The sequence below is a fragment of the Camelus dromedarius genome, chromosome 24, assembly GCF_036321535.1.
Source record: "Camelus dromedarius isolate mCamDro1 chromosome 24, mCamDro1.pat, whole genome shotgun sequence".
NCBI lineage: Eukaryota > Metazoa > Chordata > Mammalia > Artiodactyla > Camelidae > Camelus > Camelus dromedarius.
The window spans coordinates 6,925,805-6,938,450 of NC_087459.1; the positions used below are offsets into that span (position 1 = coordinate 6,925,805).

Here is a 12,646-nt window from a genome sequence, read left to right on the forward strand (position 1 = left end):
AATTTTTCCAGTTCATGAGCATATTATATCTTTCCATCTGTTTGTGTCATCTTCAATTTCTTTTATCAATGTCTGTATTTTTCTGAACACAGGACTTTTCCCTCCTTGGTTAGATTTATTCTTATGTATTTTATTCTTTTTGATGCAATTATAAACAGTATTGTTTTCTTAACTTTTCTTTTAGAGCGTTTGTTCTTAATGTATAGAAATGCAACAGATTTCTGTATATTAATTTTGTATCCTGCAACTTTACTGAATTCACTTATTAGTTGTAATAAATTTTTGGCAGAATCTTAGGGATTTTCTATATATAGTATCCTGTAATCTGGAAGAAGTGACAGTTTTACTTCCTCTTTTCCTATTTGGATTCCTTTTATTTATTTATTTATTTATTTGGTCTGATGGCTGTGGCTAAGACTTTCAGTATTATGTTGAATAAAAGTGGTGAGAGTGGGCATCCTTGTCTCGTTCCTGATCATAGAGGAAATGCTTTCAGCTTTTCACCATTGAGCATGTTAGCTGTGGTCTTGCATATATAGCCTTTATTATATTGAGGTATGTTCCCTCTATACTTACTTTGTTGAGAAGTAGTGGTTTTTTTTTTTTTTTGTCATAACTGGTTCTTGAATATTGTCAAAAGCTTTTCCTGCATCTATTGAGATGACTATGTGATTTTTATTCTTCATTTTGTTAATATGGTGTATCACATTGATTAATTTGTAGATAATGAACCATCCTTGCATTCCTGGGGTAAATCCCACTTAATCATGGAGTACGATCCTTTTAATGTATTGTTGAATTTGGTTTGCTAAGTTTGTTGGGGATTTTTCCATCTATGTTCATCAGTGATACTGGCCTGTAATTTTCTCTTTTTTTTAACTTTTTTTTTTGAGTTACAGTCATTTTACAATGTTGTGTCAATTTCCAGTGTAGTAATTTTCTTTTTTGTGATATCGTTGTCTGGGTTTGGTACTATGGTGATTCTGGCCTCATAGAATGAGTCCAGAACCATCCTCTTAAATTCTCTGAAATAGTTTGAGAGGGATGGGTTTGACTCTTCCTTAAATATGTGGTAGAATTCACTCATGAAGGTATCTGGTTCTAGACTTTTGCTTGTTTTATATATATATATATATATAAAATTGTGTGTATAAAACATACACACAATTATTTAAGTTGATGATCTCTTAAGTTCAAGTGCATTCTAACAACTCCGCATTTTTACTCCTAACATTTAATGTTTTTGAAATCTTTCTGTTTCATTTCCTTAACTATTTATCATGGAAATGGATAATTTTACTACTTCTGTCTTTTAACCTTCCTGCTAGCTTTATAAGTGGTCTTTATAAATGATCTATTACCTTTTTTGTATTTTTGCCTTTACCAAAGAAGTTTTTCCTTTCATAATTTTCATATTTCTACTTGTGGTCCTTTCTTTTCTTCTTAGATAAACCCCTTTAACATTTCTTGTAAAACTGGTTTAGTGGTGCTGAAATCTTTTAGGTTTTGCTTGTCTATAAGGCTCTATATCTCTGCTTCAAATGATAGCCTTGCTGGGTAGAGTATTCTTGGTTGTAGCTTTTTTACTTTCATCATTTTAAATATATGGTTCCACTCTCTCCTGGCCTGCAGAGTTTCCACTGAAAAATCAGCTGATGGTTTTATGGGAGGTCCCATCTATGAAACTGGATACTTTTCTCTCGCTGCTTTTGAGAGTTTCTCTTTATCTTCAATTTTTGCCATATTAACTACAGTGTGTCTTGGTGTGGGTGGACCTATTTAGGTTTGTGTGGTTTGGGAGTCTCTGGGCTTTCTGTTTCCTTTCCCAAGTCAGGGAAGTTTCCAGCTATTATTTCTTCAAAAAAATCCTCTTACTCTTTCTCTCTCTTTTCTTTTGGGATCCCTATAATGTGAATAATAATACACTTGATGTTGTCCCAGAGAACTCTAAAGCTGTCCTCATTTTTTTTTAAATTCTTTTTTCTGTTCGGTCTGGGTGATATCCACTACTCTGTCTTCCAGCTCACCAATCCATTCCTCTGTATCATCTAATCTACTGTTGATTCCTTCTACTGTATTTTTTTCAGTTACTGTATTCTTCAGCTCTCTTTGGTTCTTCTGTATATTTTCTAACTCTGTGTTAAACTTCTCACTCTGTTCATCCCTATTTCTCTTGAGTTCATTGAGCATCTTTATGATCATTACCTTGAACTCTTTATTGGGCAGACTGCTTATCTCCACTTGCTTAGTTCTTCTTCTGGGGTTTTATCTTGTCCCTTTATTTGGAACATAGTCCTCCATCATGTCATTTTGCCTAATTCTCTGTTTTTATTTCTATGTATTAGGTAGGTTGGTTACATTTCCCAATCTTGATGGAGTGGCCTTATATCAGAGATGTCCTGTGTGTCCCAGCAATGCACTCCCCTCTGATCACCAGAGCTATATGCCCTAGGGTTGCCCCCTGCATGAACTGTGTGGGCCCTTCTGTTGTGGGGGGCCAACTACTGTGGGTGTGTTGGTAGGTGGGGTGGCCCCAGATCAGGTTGGCTGCCAGGCCTTGCCTCACATGGAGGCTGCTGCCCACTGGTGGGTGGGGCTGGGGCCTGGGGCAGCTGGCTGTGTGGCCCTGGGGGCCAGGGGATTGCTGCGAAAATTCTTGTATAAGTTTTGGTGTGGATGTATATTTTCAAAAGTTTGGATGTATACACATAGGAGTGGAATTGCTTGGCCATACACTAACAATGTTTAATATACTGAGGAACCACCAAACTGTTTTCCACAATGGCTGCTATATTTTACATTCCCAGCAGCCATGTATGAGGGTTCCAGCTTCTCCACATTCTCGCCAACTCTTGCTCTTTTGCTTTTTAAATTACTGTTATGGCTGTCCTACTGGATGTGAAGTGGTACCTTATCAGGGTTTTGATTTGCATTTCTGAATGAGTAAGGAAGCTGGGTGTCTTTTCATGTGCTATTCATAGACTTCTTTGGGGGTAAAGTTTATTCAAGTTCTTTGTCCACTTTTTTTTAACATTTTTTATTGATTTATAATCATTTTACAATGTTGTGTCAAATTTGTCCACTTTTTAATGGGGTTATTTGTATTTTTGCTGCTGAGTGATAAGGGTTATCTCTATGTTCTTGACACAGTTCTTTACCAGACAGACGGTTTGCAAATATTCTCTCCCCGGCTCTGGGTTGCCTGTTCATCACTGACACATTTTAACCTGATCCAATCAAGCCTTTAGCTCTGACATCTAGTGTACAGGAAACACATGGATAAAGTAACTAGCTAAATAACACTTCAAGGAAACCACCGAAGCAATCCAAAATGTGGACCATTCTTCAAGTCAGCTGGTCTGGACTGTTCAGAGAGTCATAGGTATGGGGAAAATGTGGCTCTGGGGTGGAGAGCCTCTGGAATAGGAGAATAAAGAGACAACTGAATGCTATGTGTGAACCTGAGTCAGATCCCAATTTGAACAAATTGACCAACTTTGGGGGATGAATAAGGAATTTTGAGGCAAAGGAAAGTTGTTAGTTCACTTAGATTGGCAACAGATTCATGGCCGTTTATGCTCGGAGACCCATGCTGAGGTACATGTAGAGACAAATTGCATGATGCCACCTCACCCTTCCATGGTGTTCAGACTAAAAATAAAGCACATTTAGATACATCCCTGTACATACTGACAAAGCAAACATAGCGAGCGTTAACGATTGCAGGATCCAAGTGGCAGGACCACCAGCGATCACAATACTATTCTTGAACTATGAGATCGGACCTCAAGCGTTGCTCCGCTCACCCTCATTCACTCCGCACCAGTCATTGGCCTCCTGTTCTCACCTGAACGATGGAAGCATGGCCCCTCTCAGGGCCTCTGTCCTTGCTGTCCCCTCCACTTGCCACTCACACTCCTCCCCAAACATCTCATGGTTTATTCTCCCTGTTCCTTCAAATACTTGCTCAAATTTACCATCCCAGTGATATCTTCCCCCACTGCCTTATCTAAAAGTGAAACACCTCTCAGCTCCAACCACAATGCTTCCCTGCCTTTTCCTTTCCGATGTCAATGCCCTCTAGCCAGAGATTCCTGTAGTCAGAGTTGAGTCTGTTAACTCACTGTCGTGGAGAAGACCACCCGCCACGGGGGACCGTGGGTGTCTGAGTTAGAGGGCTGAGCCTGGACTCAAATAAGCAGGGCTTCACTCTGGACTGGATGCTGCCAAGAGGAGGGAGTAATCCTATGATTGAGTATATTAACTCTTATCCAGAAGATGAGAGGTGCTACGATTGGCAGAGAAGCAGCCATTATTCACATCAGCCAGGATTAGGGATGTCTGGTTATGCCTGCAGTAAGAATGATTCCTGTTTCCTCTGTTTGAACAGGGTTCTCCTTTGTCTGCAGCAGCACAGTCACAGGCGGCAGGGTTTACCTTCATGCTCCACAGGAGACAGGCTCCACAGAAGGAGCCCGGCAGGGGTGGCCCTTCTTCTCCAAGTGTGTTTGCTGACTGCACTCACTCTGTGCTGCATGGTTTCCTCAGCAGAGAGCAGACGTTCCCACAGGCCCCTGTGGGGTCCCCAGCTGTTAGAGCTGGCCTGGCCCCAGGCAGGTGGTCACACATCATCCATGAAGTTCGAAAGCCTGCCCGAGGCGACCCCTGCCACTCACCTGCCTTTAGGGTCTGGTCGGGGCTGCAGAGACTCAGTCCCAGGGGAGACACCCAAGGTGGGCCCCCTTCTCCAGTGGTGACTCTGACCAGAGGGAGTGCTGCCCAAGAGTGTGTGGCGGGATGTGGGCCCATGTGCCTGGCAGTTTCCCCCAGGGGCAGAAGGGGAGGCAGGAGAAGCCTGGGTCCCCAGAGTTGCTCTCCGAAGGCCCTGGCCCTGCTGCCAGTGGGCTTGGTGACCATGGCCGGCCTCTCCTCCCTCTAGGCCTCAGATTCCCCATGTCCCAGGTAACCCCAAGAACCTTTCAGGTTCCAAAGAATTGGCACCTGTTTGTGCTGGTGAATCTGAATGGCCAGGTGCACCATCAGCTCCATGGAGATGGGAGCCAGCCTCCTCGTCCACCATCGGGCAGGTAATGACCAGCATTCCTGGGCTCCCGGCCCTGAGTTTGGCATCCAGGAGGCAGGGCAGTTAGGACCACTAGCTCAGGGAGAAGGTGGTCATTACACTCCATGGGGCTGAAGCACAAGGACCACCGATTCACTCAGCAGGTACTCTAGGGGAGCTGGCCCTGGGCTCCTGGCTGTTTGGGATGCTTGCAATAGACCAGTGAACAAAACGAAAATTCCCTGCTCTCCTGAGCTTGCATTCTAGTGAATAAAAAACACAAACATTTTTCTGTGGAAAAAAGGAAAGTACAGTAGATGGGAGATTAGACAGACGGGGGTGAGGGGTGGTGTGATTTTTTTATGGATCAGGAATGGTTTTATATTTCGGATCTTCGGATTTTTTAATTGAAGTATAGTTGATTTACAATGTTGTGTTAGTTTCTGGTGTACAGCATACTGATTCCGTTATACATATACTCGTATATATTCTTTTTCATTGTGAATATAGTTCCATTGAATATAGTTCCCTGTGCTACACAGTAGGACTTTGTTGTTTATCTATTTCATATACAATAGTGTGTCTGAAAATCCTGAACTCCCAATTTATTCCTCTTGCTCCCCTTCCCTGCTGGTAACCGTAAGTTTGTTTTCCATGCCTATGAGTCTTTTTCTATCTTGTAAATAAGTTGATTTGTGTCATTTTAAATGGGGGGGTCAGTGTGGATCTAGTGACAGTGATGTTTGAGGGAGTGACAATATTGGGGAGCCCCTTCAGAGGGGAGGTCCCAGGTGGATGGAGGAGGACAGAGGGTGGAGGCAGAGCTGGGGGGGGCAGGGAGCTTTCCTTCACTGAGGACCAAAAGCCATGGAGGGGAGAGTGGAGGGTCCAGGTGGACTGTGGTCGCTGGCCTGAGCCTTCAGAAGGGAGAATGGTGCTGCCATCACTGGAGGCAGGGGAGGGGCAAGAGTAGGGAGGTGAGGCTGAAATACTCCCTGGGTAGGAGCCTGGGTCAGGGAGACACTGTCAGAAGTCTCCAGGGCACTGGCGGAGGTTAGTGCAGCCCGGTGGACTAAGGGCAGACAGAGAGAGAGCATGGGGACTGAGCCAGGACACCCCACATTAAAAGCAGTGACCTCAGCTCAGGTTGGTGGGGTCAGGACACAAGCCTCACTCTCCAGGAGAAAAAAGAAAGAGAGGAAGACAGTTGGAGAGGCTGAGAGGCTGCTTGGGTCGGGCTTGCGGGTGGAGGAGGCTCACCGGAGGCCCCAGCGCACAGAAGGAGGGGGGCTACCTGCCCCCAGCCCCCCAGAACTCAGGAATAGTCCTTATCTTCTGCCCTCAGGCCCTCCCTGGGCTCATCCAGCCCCTCTTACATCACAGCCCCCTGCCCCTGCCTGAACCTCTGGGGGCTGGGGTCCCTCACCTGTTCTAACCCAGGCTGGTTTACTGGTGCTGGATCTCCACATGCTACTCCCCTCCACAGTTCATTCCACCCCTCCACACACCTGAAACCTCCATCCTGGCTGGGGGACCCCCTTGGGGAGGAATTTCCAAGGTGGGGGTCAGTCTCCTGTGGTGCCGTCTCGTCCCCAACCTGGAGGCTGAACTGGATGTGGAAACTGTTTCTGCTGGACCTCAGACATCCTCACAGTGACCACGGCAGCACCCGGGCTTGAAGGGCACCCACAGTGAGACTCAGGAACCTGCTTTGCAGATCACCAAGTCTAGGTTTCAGATTTACCTTCCCCTGCAGGCGGTGGGCTCAGGTTCTCCATCAAGCAGACATGACAGGCACACACTTGCTGAGTGAGAGACCGATGGCGAAGTGAAGAAAAATCATTTCATGAAGCTGCATTTTCAAGGTGACTCAGCTAAAGAAAGAGAACCCAGACATGTCAGTGATGACTCGGGCAAAAGTGGTGATTTTTCTCTCCTCCACAGAGTCTGTGTTCTTCCTCGAAAGGTCTAAAAGGAGTGTATACTGTTTGTGTGAACAGAGAGCCTCTGAGGATGAGATGCTAACTGGTCCCCACTGCAGCCAGAGGGGAGAAAACCACAGTGCCCTGAGGACTCTCGGACATAGTTTGGGTTGTTTCATGAACACAGTAATCTACTGGAGTGTCCTTGGAAGTGGGGAGGCGGTGAGAAGGGAACTTTCATTTTTTAAGCTATGCTTTTGCCAGGATAGCTATTATAATTGATGGGTTTAATTTGTAAATGTTAAATAACGTTCATTGAAATACATTCACCAAATGTGTTAAATAAAATGTAGAAAGAAAAGCTTGAGTGTATGAAAATAGTGTATGTAAATAGTGTGTGTGTTTGGAGATTGATGGTGTGTGTATACATAAAACCAATTACACACAACACTGTAAATTGACGATACTTCAATAAAAAAGAATGCAAAAATTTACAGAAGTACATTCTGAGTTCAGTTATCTGTAAAAGGAACAAATAGATTCTAATCATCATGCAGGAAAATGCTCAACCTCAACAGCAAATAGAAACAGTGCCCCTACACATATTCCCACAGACAGAGAGGAGTCCCAGTGCTGCATGTCGGCCAGGCTGTGTGGAACCTGGACCACGCTGTGAACACTGGCTCCGTCCAGGAACAGAGCTGTCGATGGAGGCCAGCCTCTTTCTCTGAGCACCTCTGGGTGCTTCCTCTGCGCAGCTGGCAGGTGGATGGGGGTATGTGACCAGAGGAGTCACCCCACGGGACCAAGGCCTGGGCTCTCAGATTGGTCTGCAAACTCTTGGCTCAGAAACAGAGACCAGGGCAGGGTCCAAGGCAACCCACAGCTCAGCTCCCACCTCATGGAACGAATGGTTACAGCAGAGTGTGCTCAGCATGGAAGCCCAATGAAAACACAGGCAAAAACCAATCAGAGTTACAGTAACCCCCATCACTGATGGATCATTGTCATTACCAGTTTGGTGCTGTTCTATCTATGCCTTCCTTCTATTTAAAAGAACATTATTGGAGGGAGGTTATAGCTCAAGTGGTAGAGTGAATGTTTAGCATGCTTGAAGTTCTGGGTTCAATCCCCAGTACCTTCTCTAAAAATAAATAAATGAATAAATCTAAGTACCTCCCCCCTCAAAAAAAGTAAAATAAAAATTTTAAAATAAATAAATAGAAACCTTATCATGGAGGGGGTAATAGCTCAGTAGTAGAGTGCATGCTTAGCATGCATGAGGTCCTGGGTTCAATCCCCAGTACCTCCACTAAAAAGTAAAAATAAAATAGGATAAACAAAAATAAAAAACATTGTCATGTAATGTGTCCTGTTTTCTCCCTTCTTATTAAAAAATCCTGTATTTTGAAAAAGATGTGAGGAATGTTTATCATAATTAAAACATTTTAATCAGGCTATAATCTGTTGAACTTAAAAATACATAAAAACGGACCCTTTGCAAGAACACATACTAACTAAAAGGAATACATCAAGCACACTAGAATGGTCACCTTGCGGGAGGAGGAGGGAATAAGCCAAGACGGTAAAGGATACAAATACATAAAGCAGAAGAGGTCTGCAAAGGGTGTGATGAGAATGTGACAGGTAGGACTGAGGTCTCCTGAGACCCCAGGCTTTGCGTGAAGAGGCCAGCCTCCTCCCCTCGGGCACCCACCAGGCTACTGGGGGACTTGACTTATGGGTGGTGGAGAACCTCAGATGGAACTTTATCTGGGTAAGGAGAGGGCTACACAGCAGAGGTGCGAGAGGATCTGAAGCTATAGTTGGGCTCACACCCTGTGACACCTGGCCTCGGTGTCCCTCTATGGGCCTCAGTTTTTTCATCAGGTGGGAATACTGCCCCTTAAGGTAAGAAACAGAGAGTGCTTCTGTGACGGCCTGATGCCTTCCAGGTCATCCTTCTATCGCAAGGCCAGGGAGGCCGGGGGATAATCATTACAGAGTCCAGTCTCTGGGCTAGCCTGATACATGGACCCTTGACCCAGGCCTGGGCCCCTATCTCCCTGCAACATGGGCTCTGGCTGTGGCTCTGCAGGGGAGGCCAGAGTGATAGCCCCTCACCCCACCAGGCCCACCAGGCCTGACTGCCCATTGTCACTGCATCTGATAAGAGGCCCCACCACCCAAACCCCCTCCCCTCTCCCAGTGATGACCACAGCCTGGCCCCCACCCTGGCTTCAGGTATATAAGGGGACCCTGGGGGCCGAGCACCATGGAGGCCAGTTCTGAGCACACCTAGCTCTGGGTCAGCCGCCACCATGTCTCTGACCAAGGCTGAGAGGACCATCGTTGTGTCCATGTGGGGCAAGATCGCCACACAGGCGGACGTCATTGGCATGGAGGCCTTGGAAAGGTGAGTGCCAGCTGGGCTGGATGTACCCGGGCAGGTGACTGTGGGCCAGAGAGGAGAGGACAGTAAGGACAGCGGTCAGTGAGGAGGGGACAGGGAGGTGCAGTCAGTGGTGAGGACAGGGGATGGTGGCCGGTAAGCAGGAAGAGGAGGTGAACTCGGAGGGGAGATGACTGTAGGGCTGTGTCTCTCCAGGTCCAGCACCCAGGTCTCCACAAACACCTGTTGAATGAATGAATGAGTGAGTGAGTGAGTGAGTGAGTGAGTGAGTGAACGGGTGAAGAAGGAAGGAACGTGGGAACGATGGGGCGGTGAGGGTGAGTGAGATAGTACCGGGGCCATACTGGAGCCTGGGGCAACAGGAAAAGTCAGCAGTACTCATCCTGCCTTTACCTGAACTTTGCATATTTCGGTCTACGTGGGTTTTTGCGTTAATATTGATGTTTTAATACACTGCGTGAAAATACCACGTGTCCAGAACGCTGGGTCGGCGCCTGGACCGTCGCGTCCTGGGGCAGTGCCGTCCCGACCTCGCCTCACCCCCGCCGCCCCCCCGCAGGCTCTTCTCCAGCTTCCCGCAGACCAAGACCTACTTCCCGCACTTCGACCTGCATCCAGGCTCCGCGCAGCTGCGCGCGCACGGCTCCAAGGTGCTGGCCGCCTTGGGCGACGCAGTCAAGAGCATCGACAACGTGGCGGGCGCTCTGTCCAAGCTCAGCGAGCTGCACGCCTACGTCTTGCGCGTGGACCCGGTCAACTTCAAGGTGGGCGCGGGGCTGGGGTCCTGGCGGGGCCCGACCGAGGCGGGGCGGGGTCTGGGCGGAAGGCGCCCGGGGCCCGCGCCCTGAGCCTCCCTCCCTTTCCGCCCCAGCTCCTGTCCCACTGCCTGCTGGTCACCGTGGCCTCCCACTTCCCCGCTGACTTCACGGCCGACGCCCACGCCGCCTGGGACAAGTTCCTGTCCACCGTGTCCCGCGTTCTGACAGAGAAGTACCGCTGAGGGCTGCGCGCAGCGGCTGGATCCCCAGGACGGGCTTCGACTCCTCCCCTTCCTTTGAACCCTACAATTCCAACCGGGACTCCCCAATAAATGGATGAGGATAGAGTGAGCTGGGTCCTGCGTTCTCAGTGTTGGGGCAAAGATCAGAGAATGTGAGGGACGGAATGGGGGCTTGGCAGGAACGCGGCCGATCCTAATGTCACCCCTGGCCTGGAGGCCACTCTAACGGTGCTTTGGGGCTGTCCTTGGTCGTGCGGACCCCAGGGTCGCAGCCGGAGGGAGCAGTTCAGCCCCAGGTCTGCCCATGCCGTTTTCTCTAGTCAGACCTGCGTTTGGGCCTCTCTCCTGCTTCCCAAATTGCGCAAAGTTTGTTGCTTCGCTCAGCGTGTTGGATATGTGTCAGGACTCAGGGGACTTTTCCTGAAAGCCTGTTTTTATGGCTTATGCGCGGTAGGGACCACTGATGCTTCCTGGCCCCTCGGGAAAAGGAGGTTCCCTGCCCCGGAATCTCTCCCAATTCCTCCATCAGCTCCCTCCTAGCGGAGCAGTAACTGCCCTCAGAGGAATAATTGCAAATCTCCCTAAAATCTGCAGCAAAGTTCCCCACATACGGCGTGATTCAGTGCCAGTGACCCAGGGAACCCAGAAACTGTGGCCTTCGCGGCGGTGGGGACCTGGACTGGCCATGTTTCCCCATGCAGTCGCAGGGTCTCCATTCCTGCCGCGCTCCCGCAGATAAGGGCGGGCGGGGCGCTGGGAGGGAGGAGTTGCTATAAGGAGGCCGGGACGGCGGGCGCGGCCCCCAGAACACGTCACGCCAGCGCCATGCTCAGCGCCCAAGAGCGCGCCCATATCGCACAGGTCTGGGACCTGATCGCCGGCCACGAGGCGCCCTTCGGGGCGGAGCTGCTGCTCAGGTGGGTTGGGGCGGGGTCTCCAAGATCTCAGCGAGGCGGAGACTGGAGTGTTGGGTTTGGTGGCGTGCGGCGCGTTTGACCCAGGTTTCCCGGGGTCTGGGCCGTGCTGGCGTGCAAGGGCCACCCTCCCCACTCACCTCCTGCTCCTGTAGGCTCTTCGCGGTGTACCCCAACACTAAGACCTACTTCAAGCACCTGGGCGACTGCCCCGACGAGGTGCTGCTGCTGAACCACGGACAACGCATGCTCGAGGCGGTGGGCGTGGCCGTGCGACACGTGGACAACCTGCGCGCCGCCCTGAGCCCGCTCGCCGACCTGCACGCACACGTGCTGCGCGTGGACCCCACCAACTTCCCGGTGAGCCAGCCCAGGACTTGGCAGGCTTCGCACAGACAGCCGAGGCGGGGAGGCATTCCGGGAGGAATGGGTGGGGACAGACCCCTTCTCACCCACCTCTTCCCCCGCAGCTGCTGATCCAGTGTTTCCAGGTGGTGCTGGCTTCCCACCTCCAGGACGAGTTCACTGTGGAGATGCAGGCTGCGTGGGATAAATTCCTGACTGGCATAGCCGTGGTGCTGACGGAGAAGTACCGCTGAGTTCAGTGCCCCGCGGACCTAGGTCTGAGGACATCAATAAACAGGCCTCAAAACGCTGAACCTTGCAAGTGTGTGGTCTTTGGGGAGCAGGCAAGCTGACGTCATTGTTGCTGGGCAGAGAAGCTCTGGCTCCCCAAAGGAGCCTCTCAGAGTTGTAGGGCTCGAATTGTAGGGATCAACCCTGAACCTTCGCTGACAAGAGAAGTGGGGGGTGCCCAGGAGCAGGGCTCTGGGCATTCTCCAAACCCTGAATGAGGACAGTTCCTGGGCTGACAATCTGGGGTCTAGATAGGGTGTGGACACCCAAAGGCTTGAACAGAGCAGTTGCTCTCCTGGGGCAGGGGAACGTGCTGGGGTAGAGTGGGTGCTCGATGTGGGCAGGGTCTTCGGCTGCAACTCGCATCCGGCCCCCCGAGCGGTGCCACACCATTCCCGCAAAGCACCTCTGCGTTCACACGTTTGTGCATCTCCCTCTGTCCCTACCTCCTGGGAGCTGCAAGTGTCAGTTTTCGACTCTTTAACACAGACGCCCCCATGTGAAGTTCCTGGCCTGAGGTCAAACAGATTTCATGGCCCAGGGCTCCTCAGACCCTACCTCTCTTCTTTTCCCATTTTCTCCCCTACCTTCAAAGGTCAATCTGCAGTAGCTTTGCTCTGTGCCAAGTTTAGCCCCTTTCTCTGGATCTCCTGGGGCAGGGAGTCAGGGTAGGAAGGAAGCCCTCTAACACCACAATCA

The 12,646-nt window shown here is 49.6% G+C and overlaps 3 protein-coding genes across 3 annotated transcripts in view; 2 read left to right on the forward strand and 1 right to left on the reverse strand.

The window, feature by feature from the left end:
- The window catches only part of NPRL3 (NPR3 like, GATOR1 complex subunit), a 53,644-nt gene extending 46,744 nt beyond the window's left edge, over nucleotides 1-6,900 (reverse strand). The window contains exon 1 of the mRNA XM_064478230.1: nucleotides 6,807-6,900. Within this exon, the coding sequence (XP_064334300.1) occupies nucleotides 6,807-6,840 (34 nt within the window). The 5' untranslated portion in view covers nucleotides 6,841-6,900. The remainder of the gene's footprint in view (nucleotides 1-6,806) is intronic.
- Nucleotides 6,901-9,274: 2,374 nt separating this feature from the next.
- LOC105098413 (hemoglobin subunit zeta) lies at nucleotides 9,275-10,503 on the forward strand. The gene is made up of 3 exons (XM_031447746.2): nucleotides 9,275-9,400; nucleotides 9,957-10,161; nucleotides 10,269-10,503. The coding sequence occupies exons 1-3, from the start codon at nucleotides 9,306-9,308 to the stop codon at nucleotides 10,395-10,397; spliced, it is 429 nt and encodes a 142-aa protein (XP_031303606.1). The 5' UTR covers nucleotides 9,275-9,305; the 3' UTR covers nucleotides 10,398-10,503.
- A 658-nt stretch (nucleotides 10,504-11,161) lies between these two features.
- Nucleotides 11,162-11,970, forward strand: HBM (hemoglobin subunit mu). Its single transcript, XM_031447745.2, has 3 exons — nucleotides 11,162-11,314; nucleotides 11,467-11,671; nucleotides 11,782-11,970. Exons 1-3 carry the CDS (start codon nucleotides 11,223-11,225, stop codon nucleotides 11,908-11,910), a joined length of 426 nt encoding a protein of 141 aa, XP_031303605.1. The 5' UTR covers nucleotides 11,162-11,222; the 3' UTR covers nucleotides 11,911-11,970.
- Nucleotides 11,971-12,646: the final 676 nt, after the last annotated feature.

Coding starts and splice junctions, on each gene's coding strand:
- LOC105098413 (XM_031447746.2), top strand. CDS start 9,306: ATGTCTCTGACCAAGGCTGAGAGGACCATCGTTGTGTCCATGTGGGGC. Junction 9,401..9,956: donor GGCATGGAGGCCTTGGAAAG/GTGAGTGCCAGC, acceptor GCCCCCCCGCAG/GCTCTTCTCCAGCTTCCCGC. Junction 10,162..10,268: donor TGGACCCGGTCAACTTCAAG/GTGGGCGCGGGG, acceptor TTTCCGCCCCAG/CTCCTGTCCCACTGCCTGCT.
- HBM (XM_031447745.2), top strand. CDS start 11,223: ATGCTCAGCGCCCAAGAGCGCGCCCATATCGCACAGGTCTGGGACCTG. Junction 11,315..11,466: donor GGGGCGGAGCTGCTGCTCAG/GTGGGTTGGGGC, acceptor CTGCTCCTGTAG/GCTCTTCGCGGTGTACCCCA. Junction 11,672..11,781: donor TGGACCCCACCAACTTCCCG/GTGAGCCAGCCC, acceptor CTTCCCCCGCAG/CTGCTGATCCAGTGTTTCCA.